Here is a 25,140-nt window from a genome sequence, read left to right on the forward strand (position 1 = left end):
ATAAAGACTAGATGGCATATACAGTTTACACATGCATGCCATGTGGCCAATGGTGGTGCCAACAGCCAAATTTTCACCCCTGATTTAAAAAGGCTGCCTCTAGAGCAGTGTTTCTCAACTAAGTCCTGAAGCACGCCCTTTCCAGCAAGGTTTTCAGGAGATCCACAATGAATATACAAATGGTTATTGCGGATGGGCAGACTGGATGGGTCATTTGGCCTTTATCTGCCATCATGTTTCTATATACTGCCTCCATTATATGCAAATTTATTTCATGCATATTCATTGCAGATATCCTGAAAACCAGGATCGAGCTGACAAACATCGCTCTAGGTCTCAAGGAATGAAGTGGTAGCCCTCTTGAAGGCTATGAAGATGATGGGAGGGGGGGGAAACGTCAGCAAGGGAAAGAGAGAATGGCAGCAGAATTTCCCTGTTGTGGAAAATAGGTACTTGAGGCTCTGTTTTCTTTTCACCACCAAGGATACCTAACAGACTCTGTCACTTCATGTCCTTGCAGATGTTTTGGCAGTCCGTAGGCAAGGTTTTCAGAAGATTCACAATGAATATGATGAGAGAGACTTACGTGCACTGCCTCCGTGGTATTCAAATGTCTCTCATGCATATTCATTGTGAATATGCTGGAAACCTGACTTGGTAGCTTAAATGGGCTGATCCATCTCTCCCAGAATACTGTGCATTGGAGGATTTTAGAGATCTGACACGATGACTGGGGCTGGGGATGCAATTTCATTATCTATCCCATATCAGCATTCAGCCACCTTGCTAACCATGAGAACGCTACTTCCACACATTCCCTCTCAAATGACCATTGCGATAGATAACTGTGATGTAATATTTGAACTAGTACATTTTCAATGTAGCTTTAATGGTTAGAGCCAACTCAAGAAAAACACAAAAGAAAGATGGGCCACCTCCTGAATATACAGACCCATGACCTGAGGATTTCTGATCCATTTGAACTGCCAACACATGACCTGTCAACCCATTGCTCCACGCAGGTTATTCCTTCTAGGTCTTCATTAAGTTTTGCTTTGATTCCATCCTCTTTCTAAATAGGGATTCTCTTTAGGGAAGAGTTTGTTTCTGTACTCTTCTCTGTGTTTTCCCACGCCCTTTTGAAGTTCATCGCTATTTTTCCCAACCACCTCCACTGGGGGGGTTTCTAGGCACCACTACCCTCTCCATGAAAAAGTACTTCCCAATGTTACCCTCAAGTCTCCAACCCTGCAACCTTGGATCTATCCTTCCTTTCTTCTAAGGCAGTGATTTCCACATGTGTCCTGGGAGCTCCCCATCCATTCAGGTTTTCAGGATATCCACAAGAAATATTCATGACAGAGATCTGCATGCAGTGTCTTATCTATTTATTTCGATTTCTATCCCATTCTCCTGGGGGATCAGAATGGGTTACAACTGACATACACAACAAGAAAATAGATAAAAATACTGGATAAGGCATTTGTAGAAGAAGAAATGTTGAGAGAGGAAGGGAGCGCGGGGGCAAGGAGAGAGGGGGAAAGGAAGGGAGCTATTCGTTGGCACTGTTCCACTGAAGAAGTGTCTCCATTGTGTGCAAAACCCTTTTCATGAATATTCATGATGAAAATCCAGAAAACCTGCCTTGCTGGAGTTTCCAGAACAGCTTTGGGAACCACTTTTCGAATGTCCAGTCTCTGCTCATACTTCTTTTGTTACAAACCCTGTACCATGTTTGCAGTCTTTGTTTAAAACACATTTTTATGCCCTCCAAGAGATACAACCGCCAAAACTGTACCCAGAACACCTCCTTTCTTCTGCTGCTTATGCCCCTCTCTAGGCCACCCACCCTCATGGCCTGGCCACATTATTTCACCCTTACTAGATGCTCCCTAAGGAATTATGCAAGTGTGTGTGTATAATTAATGAAGGGGCACATAAGCCAATCAAATTGCATATTTCAGAGTGCATCCAAGGGGCCTGGGAAAGGGGGACAAAAACAATCCCCCCTCATCTCAGAGTGGAGGAAGGGTGAATGAGGTTTCGATAGGGTCAGCCAGTTAGGCGCACGTGTTCCGGATCTGCTCTGGCCCTCCTGACCCCTTTCAATCTGCCTGCTCTGGGATTTGAGAGCAACCAAGGGAAGTTGCACCTGTAAACACTAACTGCTGCCAATTATACTCAGTCACTGATTATTAACGCTAATCAAGTCAACTGACATTCTATACATTGTATATACAATAAAGTTGGGTGCCCAACTTTCTAGCATTTGGGGGTTTATGTGCCAGCAAAATCCTTGGGATGAGAGGTCTGCTCCTAAAGACAAAGTTCTTTCCAGGCTAGAAACCAACCTTCAGTAATGAGTCACTCTGTAAAAGGAGATCTTTATCTTACTGCACACAAAACGTTCTGTGCCATGGAAGGTTTAGGGTTACCCAGCTTATGATCCTTGCAGTGGCAACTATTAACATAAACAAACTTACCAAGAACAGACTGTGCTGTTTTCTCGTACATGCCAAAGCAGTTGGGAAATACCGTTTTCTGCAGTGTGACCTTATGAGCAGGGCACTTCTTTGACTCTGTCCCTGGTATGGGCTAATCATTCTTCTGTGCCCTGAGCGGCAAACTTCTGCCCTTGCTATGACCTGTCCTCTCTCCCCTTTGACAGGCCAACTGGCTGCCTCTTCTTCAAGCCTTTAACATAATGGTCTTTTCCTTTTTGTACAAATAGTAAAATGGATGCGAGTCTCTTACGCTTTGCATCATACAGAACCTTCAAAAATAAATCATCATAAATATAGACATGTTTGGCTCTGCAGGCATCTGCAAGAGTTTCTTTCGGTGTGGCTGAGGGGCATGGAATGAGCCACCCCTGGGTGTCAGCTGAGCTGGGGTCTGATCCTGTCTTCATTTCCTCTTAGACTGGCCGCCTGCAGAGGAAGAGAGAAGGAGGTTGTCAGTGATAAGAAGCCTGAAGTCACTAGAGAGTGCAGTTCAAGGAAAAGAGACCAGGAGGAAAAGTAAAGCCTTCCTTCCCTCTGGCAACCTTTGCAATTGGGCCCAGTGGATTACTGCTAATGTTGCTTAGGTTCACTGGCAGCGTCTTCACGGGGAGCGCTGGCATCTCTCCTCCTTTCTGCCCCCACACCTATCTCTTTAAATGTTCGCTGACGCTGCTTGCACCGGCCTCGGCTCCCTTCTGATGTCACTTCCTGGTTTCAGGGACATCAGAAAGGAGCTGAGGCCAGCAAGAAGATATTGACCATGCTGGCGAACATCTCAAAAGGTACGCAGGGGGCAAGGAGGTGTCCAAGCATTGGGAAAGAGGGGTGGAGGGGTTGTGCCACCGTTCCGGGCATCAACCTCCCTTGGTACGCCACTGCTTAGGTTTAATTTATTGTTGCTGTACACCACCTTGAGTGAACGCCTTCAAAACGATGCCAAATTCATCTTAATCATTAATGACTTCAGTTACATCTTTATGGGACTCCATCTTCATCTGTAAGTAACATAAAACTAGTCTCCTTACTCACCTGATACATCAAAGTGCTGGCAACTTGAACTACTTTTCAGAAGCACGACTGCAGTGTGTGAGAGGTACAGAATGAGGGAATCATCACCTTCAAAAACTGTTTCCGATGCTACAGCCTGAGATACAGGACTGGACCAGACGTTTAGTATATTCAAGAAAATCTGGGCAAAGTGAACACCTGAGCAACTTGGGCCATCAATCCAGAACACTATCCCTATTCCCCCTTCAAAGAAAGGGAGAGAGGGGTGGCTCACAAAAGTATCCGGGGTTTGTTTCTCCTTCCATAGCTCTGGAGAGAGGACAAGAAGCCTCAGGTTTCACGAAGCCACTGCTTTCTTCTACATGGACCCTTTCCAAACCCTCAGGTGTCTGCCAGACGCTGCTCTCCTGTCAGCATAGAAGCGACTGCAACGTTTCATTTTCTTGGACTGTTTTCCTATGCTCAGACCAAGCAATGTTACCCAAGACTTTGTCCCCTTTTTAGTAATGGGGATATAATTGTATCAGTTTTTTACTCAGCGAGAAAAATCAACACGTTTTCAGGGAATTTTGACCTCCTTGTTCCTGGCTTACACATGACAACCAAATGAAATAACAAAGGGGAAACATCTGTTCTGGTTCACAGCACAGTATTGAACAATGCGATCTGCTCTGCCAGGCGACCTCTCCCCCCTGAAGTTCACCCATTTCACAGCACTGCTTCCTGTCCATGCTTTCCTGCTATCACAACCACACACCTGTACTGCAAACAGATCTGTGAGGAACGAGCAAACACCGACAAGTGCACTGGACTGGGCAGGCTCATTTTCTCCCTTGAGATTCTTCCAGAGTGCTACTGTGTTACTGAGGAGAAAGCTAATAAAAGTAAGACTTGATGGGGCCTCTGAATCAGCAAAGAATGCACAACGAGTACCTTTCTCACAACTTATTGTAACAAAAAAAAGATTGTTTAACACTTCAAATATTTATTCTGGCCTCTGAAGGGAACGGTGCAGTTTAGGGGATAAAGAACTTTGTGTACGAAAGAGGAGTGGGACTTGGGTGTGATAGTATGTAATGACTTTAAGGTGGTCAAACAGGTTGAAAAGGTGACAGCGAAAGCTAGAAGGACACTAGGGTTCATAGGGAGAGGTCTGGCCAGTAGGAAAAAGGAGGTATTGATGCCCCTGTAGAAGACTCTGGTGAGGTTTCATGTAGAATATTCTGTACAATTCTGGAGGTCGCACCTTCAAAAAGATTTAAAAAGGATGGAGTCGGTCCAGAGGAAGGCTACTAAAATGGTATGTGGTCTTCATCACAAGGCGTATGGGACAGACTTAAAGATCTCAATCTGTATACTTTGGAAGAAAGGCGGGAGAGGGGAGATACGATAGAGACGTTTAAATACCTACGTGAGGTAAATGCGCATGAGTCGAGTCTCTTTTATTTGAAAGGAAGTTCTGGAGTGAGAGAGCTTAGGATGAAGTTAAGAGGTGATCGAAGGAAATACTCTTTTACAGAAAGGTTAGTAGATGCGTGGAACAGTCTCCCAGAGACTGTGTCTGAATTCAAGAGGGCCTGGGATAGGCACGTGGGATCTGTCAGAGAGAGAAAGAGATAATGGTTACTGCGGATGGGCAGATTGGATGGGCCATTTGGCCTTTATCTGCCGTCATATTTCTCTGTTTTTATAACCAGAAAGCTCTATGACCTCACAATGCCTCTATGACCTCACAGAGCCCTAGCCAATAGGGAGAGGAGGAGATAGTGGATGCTGCGGATGGGCCATTTGGCCTTTATCTGCCATCATGTTTCTATAATCAGAAAGTTCTATGACCTCACAATGCAAGTGTTAAGAGCCTTAGCCTATAGGAAGAGGAAATGTAAATGTTAAGAGCCTTAGCCAATAGGGAGAAGAGGAGAGAGTGGATGCTCTGGATGGGCCATTTGGCCTTTATCTGCCATCAGGTTTCTATAACCATAAAGCTCTATGACCTCACAATGCAGGTGGAAAGAGCCTTAGCCAATAGGAAGAGGAGATGCAAATGTTAAGAGCCTTAGCCAATAGGGAGAGGAGGAAATAGTGGATGCTGCGGATGGGCCATTTGGTCTTTATCTGCCATCAAGTTTCTATAATCAGAAAGTTCTATGACCTCACAATGCTAGTGTTAAGAGCCTTAGCCAATAGGGAGAGGAGATGCAAATGTTAAGAGCCTTAGCCAATAGGGAGAGGAGGAGATAGTGGATGCTGCGGATGGTCCATTTGGCCTTTATCCTGCCAGGATTGTGAACTCCTCCCCCTGCAGTCCATTGGAGAGATCAATCTGCCTGCTTTTAAATATCAGCAGCAGTGGAGATCAACTGCTTTTACACCTAAGCAGCAACGAGACCAGCCACAACCACCGAGAGAACACAGACCCGATCCTACCAAGAGTGTGAACTCTTCCCCCCCTGCAATCCGCTATGAAGATCGACTGTCGGCTCCGGGCGGCTTTCCCGCAGAGGAGAGAATCCTGCATTCACCGTGGGCCTCATCTGGGGCAGCCTCCTTGGAGCGGCTGGGGCACGGGCAGTGTGTCTGGGAGGGAATGCATGGATGGGAGAACATCGCAGGGGAGGAGACATAGACATCCTGGGACTGTCGGCCAAGTCTCTTCCCTGAAGAAGCCCTTTTTCTGGAAACGTCATCGCTCCTCCTAAACTTACTTGCTCCACTTCATCACTGACGCTGAAACCGTGGATTGAAGACAAAGTTTTATTTTATTTTTCTTTCCAGCTTATGATTTATCTTTAATCTTATCTATTGTTTTGCCTTTTGTCTTTGTTTTGTTCTATTTCTATCATTTAAATTTCTCCAGAATTCTACTGTTCAACGTCTCCCCCTTCTGCTTCTATTCCTTTCTCTCCTCTCTTCTACCTCCCAAAGTATTTAGATCAATGCTGTCTTGTTAAAATGTTTATTTTATTTTTATTTTCCTCTAACTCTACTTTTCACTTCTCTATTACCCTCCAGGTACTTTAGTTAGATTGTGAGCCTTCGGGACAGTAAGGGAATTTTTCAAGTACCTTTCCTATTTCTAATCTTAATGTATATTTTCTGTAAACCGCTTAGAACCTAACGGATGTAGCGGTATATAAGAAATAAATTACATTACATTACATTACATTTATCTGCCGTCATGTTTTTATGTTTATATTTCCTTAAAAACAGTGTGAAATAGTTAGAGTTAAAATTCAGATGCAACTTTCTGACTCAATGTCTCCCCTCTAAAGGAGGAACTGCCTAAAACAATTAACCTTTCGCCTAGGGCTACTACTGTTTATTATTTCTATAGTGCTACCAGACACACAAGAGATGGTCCCTGCTCATAAGTGCTTACAATCTAATTATGAAAGAAAATGGTGAATCGGATTTTTTGGCTACTTCTAGAGTTGACTATGTTAGAGCCAAAAGCTACTTCCACCACCACAAATATGAGCTTGTCCTTACAATCAAATTGAGATCAACTGTTGAAGTTAATTTTCTTTCCATACAACTTTTGTTTTGTACCACAGAAGTTTCTGCTTTTAAGACCAAGAGTCAGGGAGATTGGGGCCACTTTTCCATTAATGTATCCTTAGTAGGAGGATCTGAAGTTTCTTTTCTTTGAACCTCTTCAATTGTCACGGTTTCCTTTAACTTGTTACCAGCTTAGGTAGGAGGAAAATTCTATAAACGGCGCCTAAGATAATCGTTTGAAATAGCAAGCAATGTTAAATTTAAAATGCCTCTGGTGTTGGAATCACGCCTTCACACTATAGGCATGGGTTATGCCGGAAGTGGCATTAGGCACCGGAAATGTAGGGCTTAAAAACTCTGGCCTATCTTTCCCGGAGGCGACGTTACATGATATCAGAGAATTAACATACTAGAGGCAAGTAGTATTGACTTTATTAGTAAGATGGAGGATATAATTCTCTATCTCATCCTGTTTTTCGGTCTAAGACTATCTTGTAAATTGATTCTAATTTGCATAAACACAAATCTTTAAAAAATGAAATTGCAAGATTAATTACATAAACTGGCCAACTCTCCCTCCTATCATGAAGCATCTCTGCCCTATCTTTCTCTCCCCAGCCATCAAAGACCTCCATGTCTCTATCCCTCTCCTCTGTGACCTCACCCCTCACTACCCAGCCATTTGGCCTTTATCTGCCATCATGTTTCTCTCTCCCCCTCTCTTCACACCATCCGGTATTGCCCCATCTCGCCACCAACCAGCATTGTCCCTTTTCTCTCCCCACCAGTTCCTCTATGTCTGCGCAACAGAGGTGGCAGCAGGCAGGTGTGGGAACAATGCCCAGTGCTTGCTCCTGAAACAGGAAGTCACATCAGAGTGACAGGTACTACTCTCGCCACTGGATGAATCATACAAGCCTTTTCCACACATCATTTACTACGTTAGAGCTTACATTCAATTCAGGTAAACACTGGCAACCTGAAGTGTGACGTGCGGACAGATAAATTTTTTTTTTCCCTTCATAACTCGCTTGCACTGTAATGGTCACCTTGCTGAGAAGTTTCCCCTTGAAACAGTGCTGATGCTGCTCTTGGCCAGCATTACCTGCACAATCACAGAACAATAATTTCAGGGTATATAACACCTTTCCTCTAATCAATACCTCAGTGAACGTTAAAATTTTACAAAGCACAGACTGTCATTTCCAGGATGGAAGATCTGACAACACTCTTCTGCTAGTCTAATCTACAAAGAAGCTTCCAAAAGTGATGGTATTACTCAGAGGACACTGAGGAAGTTCATGATGGAGGACAATTCAGAACCTCCCAAACTGAGAGTAGGGACCCCAAATGGAGTCATGACCTACCTGGGCTCTACAGTTTTACACAGCCACAAAAAGAATGGGAAGCCCTGGGATAATTTGAACTTTACCTCTAAAGTTTGCCTGATGTATGCTTAACCACCTTTCTTCAGGATAAGAATGAGAGTCAATCTGGCACACCCTCTAGACAATGAACGTCTTTTTGGTTGAGGGAGCCTCAACTCCAGTATCTCCAGACTACTTTGTGACGCCCACTCTTCCCCCTTTTTCAGAAGTTTTCATTGGCTTCTATTCGAACAATGACTTACTTTCAAGCCTTTCTTCCCTTCCAATACCCTACTCCCAAGCCCGCTCTCTCCAATCACTAAACAACTTTAGAAGTCCACCCTATATGACTTTAGATCATTTATTATTCTATTGTCCATTTATTATGACTTTTTGGAAATCAATTTGGGACCACATTAATTGTTTATTAGAAAATCCAGTGATATTGTCATATGATATTGTATTATTTGGTATGTCAATGAAAGCAAAGAGTCAGATATCATCAAATAATAACTGGAATTCAACAAAGTACTTCTAACTGGAAGAACTGGAGTAGACTAAATTATAATTTTTGGTGGAATTCATTATGTCATATGTATAAAATGGAAAGAGTAATAGCAACACAGCGAGGATATATTAGGAAATTTCAAGATGTGTGGGAGCCATTAACAAAATTTTGTAATGATTAGTTGTTACTTTTCCCTTAATTCTTAAAGTTCATTTTTCAGGGAGGGGGGGAATTTAAGTATAACATCTTATATAAAGTAATTTAATTACCTATTTTGAAGGGGTGGGAAGGGAGGGAGATAAGATTTTATGATTGGTATTATTGCTGAATATTAAGTGATATTCTCAATGTGCAAATGTGTTTATCTATTACTGTACGTATAAAAATGAATAAAGATTTACAAAAAAAAAAAAAAAAAGAAGTCCACCCTATACTGTCCTTAGGTTCTAACTACTGGAGTTACCTTTGAAGCTCACTTCAGCCTATCCGAACTATCCCCTTTGCGGGATTCAGATAGTGAAACTTTGCCCATTCATAGACTAAAAAAATCCAAATGGGAAAGTACTGGATACTACAAATTATAGGCCTGTTGCAACTCTTCTGTTGTTTACAAAACTTATGGAAGGTTGGGTTACAACCAAATTACTATTACTACTACTACTATTAATTATTTTTGTAGCACTCCCAGATGCTCGCAGCGCTCCACAGAGTCACAAAGAAAAGAGTCCCTGGCTGGGTTGGAGGGCAGAGGAGTAAGGTTAAGGATTGAAGACTGTATCAAAAAGATGGGTTTTCAGTCTGCTTTTAAATTGACGGAATATTCAGACACTAGTGTTTAAGCCTGTTACATTAACAGTTGCTAGAATAGATGTATAGACTTAGGCATTTCTTTGTTTCTGTCTCTCTCCCTGCCCCGTCTGTCTGTCTTTCTTTCTGTCTCTCTTCCTGCCCCCTGTCTGTCTTTCTTTCTGCCTCTCTCCCACCCCCGTCTGTCTTTCTTTCTTTCTGTCCCTTTCCCTGCCCCGTCTGTCTGTCTTTCTTTCTGTCTCTCTCCTTGGCCGCTGTCTGTCTGTCTTTCTCCCTGGCCGCTCTCCCTGTCTTTCTCTCTCCCCTTAATAAACTATCATACTGCCCTCCTTCGCTCCCATCTCAAATTACAAAAACACTTTATTATGCCTCTCGGTCACGCTGGTGCTGAGTGCCCTGATGCCGGTAAGCAGTGCTGTTGCCTGCGGGGCCCCTAAAGCTTTAGCGGCTTTCCTCACCATGTTGTACACATTGAGGATCACAGGCTGGTTGGCCATCCTCCTTCCCTAAGACTTCTTTTCCCGTGACTCCTTGGTTCAGTGCACGGTCCTCCTTTTCAGTGTTAGATGGAGTGAGGGCGGGAGGGGGAGTTGCTTCCATGGTGTTCGCCACTTCAAACTCCGTGCCTCCGGAGCCTGCGTGCATGCGCAGTAGAAGGAGCCAGAAAACTGCAGAACGCAAAATGCCACAGGCTCCTTCTACTGCGCATGTGGGGCCATGGAGCTATGGATCAGGAACCCAGGTATCATGGAGTTTGAAGTGCGCATGCATGCTTAGGGTTTTTATTATAGCGGATTATAACTTGCTCTGCCCCATCCAAGCTGGCTTTAGAGTGGGTTATAGTACGGAAGCATTGCTTTGCTCTTTAGTAATAATCACTCTTAATGGTATTCAAAATGTGCTATTCAAAAATACATCAACTGTAAGTAAATCTTATGCTCAGAGTCATGGAGGCAATAATAGAGGAAAACCCCAACACTACTGCCTCACCGCCCAATCATCGCATATTTAAAAGGCTTTTGTAAAAAATACGATTGTTTAACATCATGTGCCACTCGGGCTAAACTGGTTCCGACATGCCACGTTTCGTTCCTGCTTCAGGGAACCAACAATATTTTGCAAAATGTTTTCTAATTATGGGCGTTATAGACTCAGAAAGTTGAACAAATAGTTCTTAGAGCTTCCTCCTATTGGAACCTGCAAGATTTAAATTGATAGCGGCCCAGTCATTAATTCTTTCGCAATTGGATTATTGGAACATAGTTAATCTTGGGTATAGTACAAGACTCCTAAAATACTGCAGTTCAAAGTCATATTCTCAATTCCCAAATATGAAATTACTTTGTTCAATTACATCGGTTCCCAATTTCTGCTAGGATAACTTATAAGCTCCTGTATTGGTTTTTAATATTTTACAAGGCCTAACTCCTTCTTATTTGCTGGATTTAGGGTCAATTCTGTTCACACTTTCCATCGCCTAAATCAATTAAGCTATTCCGTCAACTTAGTGCTTCTTTTAGTTATCAAGCTCTGACTATTTGCAATAAACTTCCCCTCACTGTCAGCTTAGAAACTAATTATTTCATTTTTAGAAAGCTTTTAAACATAGTTTTATTCAATACATTTTTGTTTTTGTTTTATAAATCTTTATTCATTTTCTTATGTTACAACAAGTGTTCCAAATAAACTCATTAGAAACTTGAATATACACACTTGATTAACTCATATATTAACATCAAATTTAACATTTCTTTAGAAAATTAATATTATATAAAGTTATAATATTATGCAAGAAATCTAAATTTATATAATTCTTATTGAATATAATAATCCCCCACCCCTCCCTCCCTCCCAATCAATAATACATAAAATCAACTTTATTGTAAATTCATTCAAATATTGATATAGTATGTAATAATCAGAAATAAAATCCCACCCCATTCCCCTCTATTCAAATATCTTATCATGGGAAAAGTTAATCATTCATTACAGAAATCTGTTAACGGTCCCCAGACTTTTTGAAATTTACTCACATAGCCTTTTTGTGTTGCAATGGTGAGTTCCATTTTGTATATATGGCATACAGAATTCCACCAGAAATTGTAGTTTAACATGTCATGTTTTTTCCAATTATATGTTATTTGCTGTATTGCTATTCCAGTTAAAATAAACAGTAATTTGTTGTTGCTTGCCGAAATTTGACTTCTTGCTCTCATAATTGTGCCAAATAAAATAGTATCATATGTCAAGGCTACCGGATTGTCTAACATCCTATTGATTTGAGGCCAAATTGACTTCCAGAATGTTAAGATGAATGGACAATAGAATAAAAGGTGGTCTAATGTTCCGACTTCATCTATTAGACTTAGAACTATCTATCTTTTGTAAACGAACAGGGGTCCAAAAAGCTCTATGTAAAAGAAAAAACCAAGTTTGTCTCGTGGATGCTGACACCGTACATTTTAACCTCCAAGACCAAAATCGTGGCCATTGAGATGCAGTAATTTGGTGCTTTATCTCAATGCTCCAAATGTCTCTAAGACCATTTTTTGGTTTTTTATTTACAAATCCAGATATTAATTTATACCATTGTGCGGCTTTATGATCTGTTGAATCCATCTGGAAACATAAGAATTCCAAACTATGATAATTAGTAAGATTTTTCCATTCAGGGAACCCTGCCTGAATGGATTGCTTCAATTGCAACCATCTAAAATATTGTGACTTATTAAGATCAAATTTATGTTGCAACTTACCATTTTGTATTACATCATCCAAAATACGAATACCTGCTATCATCCAATGTTTCCAGATGATTTTAAAACCGCCAACTTTGATCTTGGGGTTTAACCAAATCGTTTGTGTTGTTGATTTACTTATTGGAATAGGAGTTAGATTACTTATATATCTTAGAGTTTTCCAAGTATCCATAAATATTTTATGCTCTTTATATAACCTTGGCATTCTGATACTAACTACATGACTAAGACGCAAGGGAAACATAAGTCTCCATTCTAACCAGAACCAGTCTGGAATATTATCAGTGGGCTCTGGGAGGATCCAATACATACCTTGACGTAAAATATAGGCTTGATGGTACCTATAAAAATTGGGAAAATTTACCCCGCCCTCCACAATTGGCCTTTGCAACGACACTAAAGCAATTCTGGGGTTTTTTCCAAGCCAAATAAATTTTGTCAAAATCCTATTTAATTTTTTATAAAAAGATTCATGAAAGAAAACTGGTATCATCCCCATTTGGTAACAAACTACAGGCAAAATCATCATTTTAACAGTTTGTATTCTTCCCCACCAAGATAAATGCAAAGGATTCCATTGCTCACACATTTCTGTCACCTTTTGTAATATGCTTTTTTCATTAATTTTCATTGTTTCATCCACTGTTTTTGTAATCCAAATTCCCAGATATTTAATAGCCTCCTCCTTCCAAACAAAAGAGAATGCATCAAATAATCCTTTTGTACAGTGTACATTTAATGGAAGAACTTTTGATTTATTCCAATTTATCTTATATCCTGAGAACTTTCCAAATTTCTCAATCAACTCAAGTAAATGTGGAATGGTAGATTCTGGATTCCTCAAATACAATAGTAAATCATCTGCATATGCAGATACTTTATATTCTCTATCTGAATGTGGTATACCTTGTATTTCCTTTACTTGTTGGATAGCTAATATTAAGGGTTCTAAAACAATATCAAACAGTAAAGGAGACAAGGGACAACCTTGTCTAACTCCCCTCTGTAAATAAAATTTTTCTGAAAAAGTATTATTAATATATAATCTAGCAGAAGGGGAGCTATACAATGTTTGTATTATTTGTATGAATCCAGGACCTATACCAAACCATTCCAATGCCTGACACATAAAGGTCCATTCTACTCTATCAAAAGCCTTTTCTGCGTCTAAAGAAACAGCAAAAGTAGGCTCATTCATTTTCTTTGTTAAGTATAACATATGGAATGCCAATCTGGTATTATGAGATGAATGTCTTTGAGCAACGAATCCTGTTTGATGCATACCTATAATATGAGGGAAAGCTTTAGCCAATCTTAAGGCTAATATTTTTGCTAGTAATTTACCATCTACATTTATTAAAGATATTGGCCTATAGTTTGAAACCAAAGTGGGATCTTTATTTGGCTTTGGCAAAACAATAGTTAAAGATTCTGCTATAGTGCCATTAATAGAACCTTTATTAAGTTGGTATTGATAAAGATTTAATAAATAGGGCAATAGAAAATTTTGAAATGTTTTATAGAATTCTACCGTATATCCATCACCACCTGGAGCGGATCCAACTCTAAGGGACTTCAAAGCTGTTCCTAATTCTTTTAGTGATATTGGTTCTTCCAAACTTCGTTTTACATGTTCAGGAATTTTTGGACCCTCTAACATTTTCAAAAATTCTAAACCATCTTTTTCTTTATTTAAATAAGTCTCGGAAGAATAAAGAGATCTATAAAACTTTAGGAACTGTTTTAAAATAGGCTCAATTTGTGTAAATGTTTCACCATTTTCATCTTTAATGGCAATTAATCTTGATTTCCTTTTTTTCGCTTTAAGATAATTTGCCAATATTCTTCCCGCCTTATTTGAGTTACCATAATACAAAGCTTGTTGAGAAAATATATCTTTCCTGATCAATTTAGATGAAATCTCATTATATTTCCCCTTAAGTTTTAACAATTCTTGTTGAATAGAATATTCCCATTTTTCTATAAGTTTTAATTCTAAAATTTTAATCTCTTTTTCTAAATTTAAAAATTGTTTTTTAATCTGTTTTTTAAGATAAGCCGAATAAGAAATTATTTGTCCTCTCATTGATGCCTTAAAAGCATCCCATAATATTTCCATAGAGATCTCGTCTTTATCATTCAATTGAAAATAATCCTTCATTTTTGTTTGAAGATTCTCACAAAATATTGGATCAGCAAGCAATGTATTATCAAACTTCCAAATTGGTCTATGAGTATTTTGATCTGCAATCTTAATTTCAATCCAGACCCCGCCATGATCAGATAAAATGATTGGATCAATGGCAGCTTGTGACACCTGATGTGCCAAATTATTTGAAATAAAAATATAATCTATTCTTGAAAAAGAATTATGAACATGAGAACAGAAAGAAAATTCCCGTCCATCAAAATGAAGTATTCGCCAAATATCTGTCAAATCGCAAGATTGTACCAAATTATCTAATCCCATAGATTTCATAAATCTACTTGGGTTTTTATCCAATAGAGGATCCATAACAGCATTAAAATCCCCAGCTACTATTAGATTTGAAGTAGCCAGTGGCAAAATCAATTGTTGAAGAGTCTTAAAAAATTCATTTTGGTTCGAATTAGGGGCGTATATATTAAACAACGTCATGGTAGTATTTCCCACGCTCATTTCCACATTTACCCATCTTCCATGAATATCTGATGCTTTTAATTTGAATTAAAAGCCATTTTCTACCTCGCTTTCCAAGCTGTGTCTGAGAAACTGAGAGACCCAGCGCAGTCGAGTTCCTGAAGAAGGGGGTGTGCACCCGTAGGACGAAGCCATCTTTGCTGACTGCCTTCACACGGAGAAGCTAAGTTCTTCTAGTTTGTGTTCAGCTTGGTTAGATTTGGACACTCATTTAAATTTCAACTTAACTTAACGGTGTGTTTTTTTATTCAATTACTTTTTCACACTTCATAGCACTTTATTGTTGCACTTTATTTATTCACTTATTATGCGGAGAGAGCCCGGGGATGTTTCGCAGTTAACACTCTTCTGGGTGTAATTCGCGTCAGCTTTTCCCTGGGTTTTCCCAGTGGCGGCTGTGTGACTGAGGGCTCTCCCGCTTAAGCAGTTATTAATTTTTAACATCAGTTGATTGAGCGTTCAGTTGGTCTTTGTCTCTTTCCCCTAGTCATTTTCCTTTCTTGGGGTTTGGGAGGTTTTTTTTAGTTTAGTTTTTTTAATTTGAATGAAGCAGAGCATTTTTTATTCACTAGAATAGCAACACCCGCTTTTTTCCCTATAGCTGGTGAGAAAAAACAATGCTTGACCCAACCTCCTTCCAACTTATTTGATTCAATATTTGAAAGGTGGGTCTCTTGTATAAAGCATATATCCGCATCTTGCCTCTTTAAAAATAATAATGCTTTTTTCCTTTTTATTATATGATTTAGACCATTAACATTCAAAGATAGAATCTTAAGATCCATTAAAATTTTTAAAGCACAAATATCCCAAAGTTGAACAGTAAATAATTATTTTTAATAACTTATCCCAATGTACTAAATGTTTTATAATGTCCCAGCCCCTACCCTCACCCATCCCTTCATTAAATATCTCCCCCCTTCCCCTCCCTCCCACCCCCAGTTAAATACGAAAACTTGGATACGCAGATTGAGGTTAGGTATAAATAACTCCCACAAGCTATTACCAAATTCAACTTTAATTACTACAATTAAATTACTCCTTTTTTTTTTCCCTTTTTTGTTATCCTAAATATAAAATCTGAGGATCTATATCCGAATTATATAGGAATTATAAGGGAATCTTTATCTATACTTAATCATTTATAAGCTTGTTCATTATCCTCAATAATATAGTATAAGATCCTTGCATCCAGATGATTTAAAATTTATTATTTTTTTTTTTAAATCAGGAGTTAGCTTTAACCTCATGAACAACAATATAACAGTGTTTAAACATCAAAATGACATATTCTTAGTTTATAATATATATATATATATATATATGAAAATATAATGCATCATAAGCATAGGAGAATTCCTAAGATGAAAACTAGAAGAGCCAGCAAATCAAAATAGCAACAGTGCTATCACTTCGAAGCATTAGAATAAGACGTTATTAAACCATAAAATATGACTTTTTTTTTTTTTTTTTTGGAATATACAGGAGAATTTCTAAAATGAAATTTGGATCTTACCGGGAGGATCAGTAGATAAAATAAGAACGCCCTGTGTATTATTTTTTTTTTTTCCCTTCCGATCCTTTTGAAACGCAAAACTTATCCGGAAGTACCTCCTCTAACAGGAAATCACCTAATTTAACCAATCATATTCTATTTTTATCTTTGACATTATATTTGTTAATATGATTGAAGGAGTTTTTCTCTTCCCTTGCAAGTAACGCCCTTTACATTTCTATAGCCAATCAGCAACTATTTTACTTTAAGGTCAGTGAGTCAAAAGCAGTATTCTGCGCTAAGATTTCAATCGGATCCCTTTCAGTTCCACGATGTTACATGTAAGTCTATTTTATTATAGAATCCAGAATCAAATTATGAAGATCAGATAAAATTTATGTCCTTAAGTTGGCCTGAGGGTAATGTTCTCTTCTTGCTTCTTATTAAGAACGTTCCATGTATTTCAAATTATAGTTCCATCCACGTGCGATTCTATCCGTTGTATTAGAAGTTTTGAGTTTTAACTGAAATTTTCCTGTATGTTCATATTATCAAAAGTCAAAAGTTATAATATATGTAGATAATTAATTTTGAAAAGATCCTTTCAGATGTTCTTAAGAGGACATTGGTTGTTCATGTTGCTCAAGAAATTCCTGTAGTTTTTTCGGGTCCGAGAAATTTTGAGTTGTATTATTAATTGTAATTTTCATTACTGCCGGATATAGGAGCCCATATCTAGCCCCCAGGGATCTTAATTGGGGTCTCAAGTCTAGAAATTGTTTTCTTCTCAATGCCGTTTCTCTTGCAAAGTCAGGGACAATGTGTATTTTTGCGTCCTGACATTTGAGATTTTTATTCTCTTTGGCTAGTTGACAAATTTCTACTGCTTGTTGATGTCTCAGGAGTTTAAAAATTAAAGTTCTTGGACCCATTTGTGAGTTTTTCCTCTGAGTTGGAATTCTGTGTGCTCTTTCTATTTCTAATGCAGTTTTGAATTTTAATGGCAGCACTTTAGGCAAAAATTGTTCCAAGAAAGTTATAGGGTCGTTTTTTTCCACCCCTTCCGGCATCCCGATAATTCTTAAATTATTTCTTCGTTCTCGATTCCGGCTATCTTCAAGATCTCTTTTAATTTCTGTGACCTCTTTCCATATTGTTTTATTGTGTCTCATATCCATATTTATTTGCTCCAAGTTTTCTTCCAAAATAGTTATTCTGTTTTCTGTCACCTCCACTCTTTTAGTGAGGATTGCAGCATCGTCCATTGCTTTTTGTAATTTTTTATTGCTATCTAAAACAATCTCCTTTATTTGCCGTAATTCCTCCATAACGTCGGGGCTTTCGTCTGATGGTAATGGCACCTTTGAAGGAGGAGTGCTAGGCTCCGGCTTTGATCTTTTGTTGCTTCCTGTACCGGATCCTCCAGCCATCGATTCTCCTTTATTTTGTTTGCTAGATGCCATATTTTGATGTTATTTAGCCGTTTTTCTTTTAAACTTTAATTCTTTTTTGTAGTATTTTCTATAAATAGGCTTGGATGCACGGAGCTACTCACTCACCCAACCATCAGAATTCGCGTCCAAGCCACGCCCCATTCAATACATTTTTGAACTGATTGTTTCAATGATTTTTTCCAATATTGGCTGTTTAACTGGAATTCATAAGGGCTATGGTGGAATATAAAAAGCTTTGTAATGTAGCGTAATTAAGAGATCTTCTGTGCTCATCTGACACTTTTTAAAAATTGCATCGCTGTTTTCCTCTCTACCACTTCCCTCGGGACGGCATTCCATGCATCCACCACCCTCTCCGAGAAAAAGAATTTCCCAACATTACTCCTAAATCTACCATCCCTCAACCTCAATTTAAGTCCTCATGACATCACCCCTGTCCCTCCTCTCCTCCAGAGGAGACAAGTTGAGGTCTTCTAGTCTTCTTCTAGTGCAGACTCCCTACCATTTTTGTAGTTTTCCTCTGGGCCGCTTCAAGTCTCCTTATATTGGCCAGATTCAGCCTCCAAAACTGAAGCCAATACATCCTTTCCTTTGATTCCTTTTTAAAAATCTTTTAGCATGAAAACTACTTTGATTTACAAATTAGCAAAGGCAGATTAACAAGTCCAAATAAACCATCTCCTTTTCTCTACTATCCCATAGTTCACACCCCATGGTGTCCAGCATCTCTCTCCTTCCCTCTCTCTCAGCCCCCCGTAAAAAAAAAAAAAAAAGATGCCCAACATTTCTCTCTTTCCTTTCCTTCCCCTCCTGTGGTCTCCAGCATCTTTCTCTTTCCTTCCACCTCCCCTGCGATGTGTTTATAACCTTACCTCCCTCTCCCAGGATGGCAACACTCACACCGGCAAAACAACAAAAGCATCAGGGCCAGCTGCGTGGAGCCTTGAGCCTCTGCTCCAGACTCCACACTTGCCGTTCCCACTGCTTTTGGTCTTACTGCAGTCACCACACTGGAGGAGAGAAAGTAAAGACAGAAACAACTCAAGGGGGACGGGGTGGAGGGGAGTACAGTTTTAAGGGTGCTATGCACCTTTAGTTAACCCCATTCCAATGCCTTTGATGAAGCTTCTCCCATGCAGAGCCACTAAGGTCTCTACTTACTCTGCCTGCTCCTTGTGGATGATCCAGCAGAGTTGGGGCGACTGGTTTGCTGAGGTCCAGATTGAGAGAACTGTGGTGCAATGGTAGGCGTGTGTCCTTTCCTGGGACTCAGGAGTGCTGTCTCCGGGCTTCCAGGCAGGTGGGACCTGCTGCTAAAAGCAGAGCTGAAGCTACCAAAGAAACGGTGAAGGAAAAAAATAAACTCATCAGAGGAGAAAGGAGGTCTTACTTTTTATTTGTGATCTTTCCAAAATAAACAGTAGTTACAGCTCATAGAGAGTAATCAAAACCCCCAGTTCATACAGCACCTCAACAGTTTGAATGTCTGGGGCAATTATTTGGCTCACGTCATAAAATAAGACTTCTTTCCTGACATTTCTTCTGTGTCTGGTTGATCTCAGCGATTACTGCTGGGAAGAAAGGCAAAGGATAGGGAATACAGATAGAAGAGGGGAGAGAAAGCAAAGACAGGAAATATCACATGGAGAGGAAAGGGGAATGTGGGGAGAAGAAATAGAGAAGAAAACTAGGAGAGGAAAAGGGAATGAAGGGAAAACAAGGAGAGGGAAGAGGAATGAAAGGAACAAAGGAGGAAAACAAGGAGAGGAAAGAGGAATGAAGGGAACAGAGAGGAAAACAAGAAGAAGGGAATGAGTGGAGAAGGGAAGAAAACAAGGAGAAGAAAGAGGAATAAAGGGAACAAAGAGAGAGGGAGGAAAACAAGGAGAGGAAAGAGGAATGAAGGGAACAAAGAGGGAGGAAAACAAGGGGAATGAAGGGAACAAAGAGAGAAGGAGGAAGACAATGAGAGGAAAGAGGAATGAAGGGAACAAAGAGGGAGGAAAACAAGGAGAGGAAAGAGGAATGAAGGGAACAGAGAGAGGAAAACAAGAAGAAGGGAATGAGTGGAGAAGGGAAGAAAACAAGGAGAGGAAAGAGGAATAAAGGGAACAAAGAGACAGGGAGGAAAACAAGGAGAGGAAAGAGGAATGAAGGGAACAAAGAGGGAGGAAAACAAGGAGAGGAAAGAGGAATGAAGGGAACAGAGAGAGGAAAACAAGAAGGGAATGAGTGGAGAAGGGAAGAAAACAAGGAGAGGAAAGAGGAATAAAGGGAACAAAGAGAGAGGGAGGAAAACAAGGAGAGGAAAGAGGAATGAAGGGAACAAAGAGAGAAGGAGGAAGACAAGGAGTGGAAAGGGGATTGAAGGGAGAACAGGTACTTTGTGTGTGTAAGTGCTTTGAAAATGAGCCCCTGAGTCATACCATTGGTCTATCTAGCCCAGTTTCCCATTTCTACAGTAGCCAATCCAGGTCACAAGTACCTGGCAGAAACCCAAATAGTAGCAACATTCCAGAATCTCAAAGACTGGCAACATACTGGAATCTTCAATAGTAGCACGATTCCATGCTACTGATCCTGGGCAAACAGTGGCTTCAATAGCAGACCATGGAATTTTCCTCCAGGAATTTGTCAAAACCTTTTTTTAAACCATATACATTAACCCCCCCCCCCACATATCTTGATCATTTTGTCATCAGTGTTTTTATGTCAGTGACTTTGGCTCTCCTGGGGCAAAGGGTAATAGTGAATGATAGTATAATACTTACTGTGATGGAATGGATAGGGAATTGCTGGTTCCCCTTAAGGCCTAGCTCTAGAGTGCTCAGCAAGGATGGCATAGGTCAGTTAGGAAAGAAAATTCTAGAGGGGAGACAAACCACGGAGGCCCACAACAGGAAGATGCCTCCATGACTTTTAAGGACCACCTAGTACCTAGAAGGATTCTTACTACCTGCTCTCCTCCCTATTGTTGTTTTTCCCTCAAATGTTTTCTTTTTCTTTACATATTGTAATTCCAGTCCTTCTTTCCCTTTTGTCTCTGTTTGTAAATTTTTATTTTTTTAGTCTTTTAAAGTTAGTATTTTCCATAGTGATGTTGTGTGTTTTTAAACTGTATTTTAGTTAATAGATGGTTTTAACCTTTATGTACACCACCTAGAAGGTTTGATTAGGCAGTATAAGAAATTTTAAATAAACCAGAAGAAGTCTGACCAAGATGGGAAAGTTCTCCTTGTGACGTTTATGGTCTGGAAAAAGCCCAGCTTTTTCCTTATTTGTATCCTACATACAGCTCAGTGGTGAAATGCTCTTTATCTGAATCTCTGTTTGGAATTCCCTCTGTTTCTGTATTTAAGAGAGTTCCTGTAACCCCTGTATACAGCTCAGTGGTCAAATACTCTGGTCTGAATCTCTATTTGCAATTTTCCTATGTTACTCTTACCCATTCGACTGCTCATTAACCTTATCCAGTGTCAAATTCATGAGCCGAGGGGACAGAGAACCAGAGGCTGATAGTCGCTGATCTGTTCTAGGAACCGGTGAGAAAATCCTTGATGTCTCCGTTTCAATTGCTATTGGTAGGGAAGAAGAAAAAAAAAAGGGTTATTGCAGATAGAATGATAATGTAACTTTACATTTGGTAGGATGAAAGAGGTTTGCTACATATTTCCCATGTTGTAATTTTCAGCTATAAGCATAGTTTTGAAAATCCTGTCCACTCCAAATCTACTCAGTGCCAGTACAGGACCTTTCAATATTCACTAACCCTCAAGCACTTTCATATTCTGCCCTCACTGATGTATTTCCTCTTGAGGGAGGGAGGGAGGGGGAATAGGAACATGACAGCACTAAAAGGTCCTGTACCGGTGATAGGTAGCTTTGGAGTGGTCAAGAAGAGGTAGGGTGGCAGCAGATGATAGAGAAAGGGTGGAGGTGAAGATGCTGGACATGGGGCTGAAGTAGGGAAAAAAAGATGAGATGCTGGACTTGGGGGGGTGGAGGCAAAGAATACATGGGGAATTGCTGGGTCCTGGAAGAGAGGTAGGAAGGGGAAGGTAAGATGTTGACCACCCACCAGGAAGGGGGAAAGTAAGACGCTGGAATGAGGAGGTGTGGTTAGGGAGGGAAGGGGAACTGCTGGCCACCTGAGGGGGATAGAGAGGAGAAAGAGGGTTGTTGGCCACTTGGGGGCATGAGATTCTGGACATGGCGGTAAGGCCTTGACCACCTCTGGGTGTGGGGGACGTATAGCTGAAAGTTTGCCTGGGATGACAGATACTCTTGGACCTGCCTGGCTGATGAGCAGAGTTCTTGCAGCAAGACACGAAAGATGAAATACGGTTCTACTGCCATTGGCTACATGTGCGTCTGTTCCCACCTGCCACTGTCACATATGATGCTCTCACTAGTTAGAGGAATATAACTCCTCGGGGAGCTGTAAAGATTCTTATGGGACATTTCATCCAGAAGAATAGGTGCAATGACATCAAACAACTACAAAATGACAAAATACCCCTGCCAGGAGCTCAAGACCATAAACTGGCTTAGACCAAAAAAAGAAAATCAATTTAAAAATGAAGAATTATCGGTAGATGTGAAAGACCACATGACAATGACAGGATTTACAGACTTTAGAGCACAAATAGGTTTTGAGGCACCGAGTAGACTGAGGTGGTCCCGTGTGATGCTTCTAGAAAAGGTTGCTGGGTTCCTGTGCCGTACTCTGCCGGGCGCATCCCCCATATGCTACGATTCACAATTCTGCTTGGGCTCAGAGCAAGCAGGTGTAAGTGAAGCTTCTACTTTGGTTCCTGTTTAATTTGTGAGTGTCTAAACTAGACATCTGAAGCTACACTGCCTTTCTCGCTAAATATTAGTCTATATGCGGTTGGCAGTTTTAAGCCGCTGACAGGCCAAGTCTGGGTAACAGCACCAATTATCTGTGGTCAGGTGGCAGTCTGGAAGTTATGCGGGTGCCGGCCAATACTGGAAGCCACACAGCTAAGTGGGTGTCTTTTGTGTGGTCCTAACCACCCACTTAGCTACATGACCACACAACATCGAGCTCTTCCCTGACTCTGCCCCAGGTACTGCTTGGACAGTGCCACAGTGGTCAGAGAAGATACTCACTGGCTTTGCCTGGTTAAATACTTGATGAATATCAGCGGCCATCAGAAACCTCTCAGGACAACTTAAACCAGCCTGAACAACGACCCCTACGGTTTTCTAGTCTTTCTTTTGTACTTTGGAAACCCAACAAATGAGACTTTTAGCTATACGAGAATCTCCCAGTCCCGTTTTTGCCTTTGAATTGACTGTACCTCCTTAATATTAACCACTAACATTTAAGAGGACCCTTCACTGTTTTGTGTGCATTGAGAGACGGCTTTCAAGTAATTTGAGGTGTTTTAGTCCCAGACCCTTATTTTGTTGTTCTGAGAGGTCCTGTACAAGGTCAGACAATTTCATTAGAGGCTATTTACAAACATTTATTCACACGGAGCTTTGAAAATTATGTCCCAAATAGACAGGAACCAATTACCCTGTATTTGGCTGTCAGGAGTTTGAGCTGTTATAATGCAAAGTGCAAGACCGTCAATCATCTGAACCAAATGTTCCTAATAAGCGGAAAACACGACATCAGTTATCTTTCTGCCAAAATCTGCATGGAAGCAGGATGGCCGCCTTTCTCTGGACACCACCAGATTTAAGAGCTGGAAATAAGCAATGCAGTCGGTTTCACTCTTTGAAAATAGGAGGCAAGAGGCAGAACAGAGCAGTGATGATAAAGCTCACTGAATCATGTCTCCTGCAGTGTTATCCCGTTTTCTCAATGTGCAGCATGAAACTTGGGCTTACATGCAGAGGAGAGGCAGTATTCCGATGCGCTGGTCCTGCTGCCATTGCGCGTGGGTGGTCGGGATCCATATTGGGACTGCACTGCGTTGCCTCGGACAGAGGTTGCTGCATGACGAGGGTCGATGTCATTTTCTGGCCTAACAGAAAAATTGAGAAGTCACAAATCTTGATACCTGCATGTGTTAAATGACAGCCATACCAATGAGCAATTCCTCCGTGACAGTTTCTTATGCCTTCAAACATACCTCACACAAGTTTATCCTGGATATTATCTGAGTGAATTGTGCTATTCTGTACAGGCAGGATCTGCCCATCTCATAAGAACAGCTTTACTGGGTCAGACCAAAGGTCCATCAAGCCCAGTAGCCTGTTCTCACGGTGGCCAATTCAGGTCCCTAGTACCTGGCCAAAACCCAAAGAATAGCAACATTCCATGCTACCGATCCAGGGCAAGCAGGGGCTTCCCCCATATCTTTCGTACTAAACCCCCCTTCCCCCCTCAAAAGGTAAACGCTAAGTCGCCCATAGGATTAGAATGGACAGTTACCCAGCAGCGCAACTTGATAAAAGCTCTTTACTGACGGATCTGACTGATCCAGCCTTTGAGAGCAAACAGGTCCCTTCGCCCTGTCTATGTTACGTCTCTGTAGTCTCTAGTTTGTGAGATTCTTTGTGCTGATGAAATAAAAGTCTCACAACCCACAAACTACGGCTCAAAACATGTGGCTATTTCATCCCACCTTAGGACAGGAATTGTCTTGTGAGGCTGGGGGATTTGCTATCTTTTCTGGAAAAACATCTGAAAGTACATGATGGAGGGAAGGTGAGGGGGAGGAAGAGCATTAGGCTGTTGGTAACATAATCAATCACACATGAAGACTCAAGATATCAACCCAAAATAATATTAAAGATAGCCTGAGTTGCACCAAAAATTCAGTTAAACACAGTCTTTTCTGTCCCCGAGGCAGATTACCGAAATGCGTTGGACTGGATTTGACCAACCAGCCCTATCAAAGCTGGGTTTCAAAGGCTTCATGATCTGTTAGTTTGATATATACACAAATATTAATGTTTCTGAAATTTTCAAGCTGATAATAGAGAATAGGGTTGGATGGTGCATTGACACCACTGCGGTCTAAGGTTTTTCCTCTTTCAGTCTTTAATATTTATAGTATTTTGCTGGTTTGTATTAGATTTG

The 25,140-nt window shown here is 40.5% G+C and overlaps 1 protein-coding gene across 2 annotated transcripts in view; it reads right to left on the reverse strand.

Moving 5' to 3' along the window:
* Positions 1-853: 853 nt before the first annotated feature.
* Positions 854-25,140, reverse strand: part of ARMC9 (armadillo repeat containing 9) — a 157,457-nt gene continuing 133,170 nt past the window's right edge. For both annotated transcript variants that reach the window (XM_033958175.1, XM_033958174.1), the window contains 4 exons: positions 23,943-24,079; positions 21,526-21,655; positions 19,242-19,411; positions 854-2,930 (listed from right to left, as the gene is read on the reverse strand). In XM_033958175.1, the coding sequence (XP_033814066.1) occupies positions 2,908-2,930; positions 19,242-19,411; positions 21,526-21,655; positions 23,943-24,079 (460 nt within the window). In that variant the 3' untranslated portion in view covers positions 854-2,907. The remainder of the gene's footprint in view (positions 2,931-19,241; positions 19,412-21,525; positions 21,656-23,942; positions 24,080-25,140) is intronic.

The sequence above is a fragment of the Geotrypetes seraphini genome, chromosome 9 (genome assembly GCF_902459505.1).
Source record: "Geotrypetes seraphini chromosome 9, aGeoSer1.1, whole genome shotgun sequence".
Lineage (NCBI taxonomy): Eukaryota > Metazoa > Chordata > Amphibia > Gymnophiona > Dermophiidae > Geotrypetes > Geotrypetes seraphini.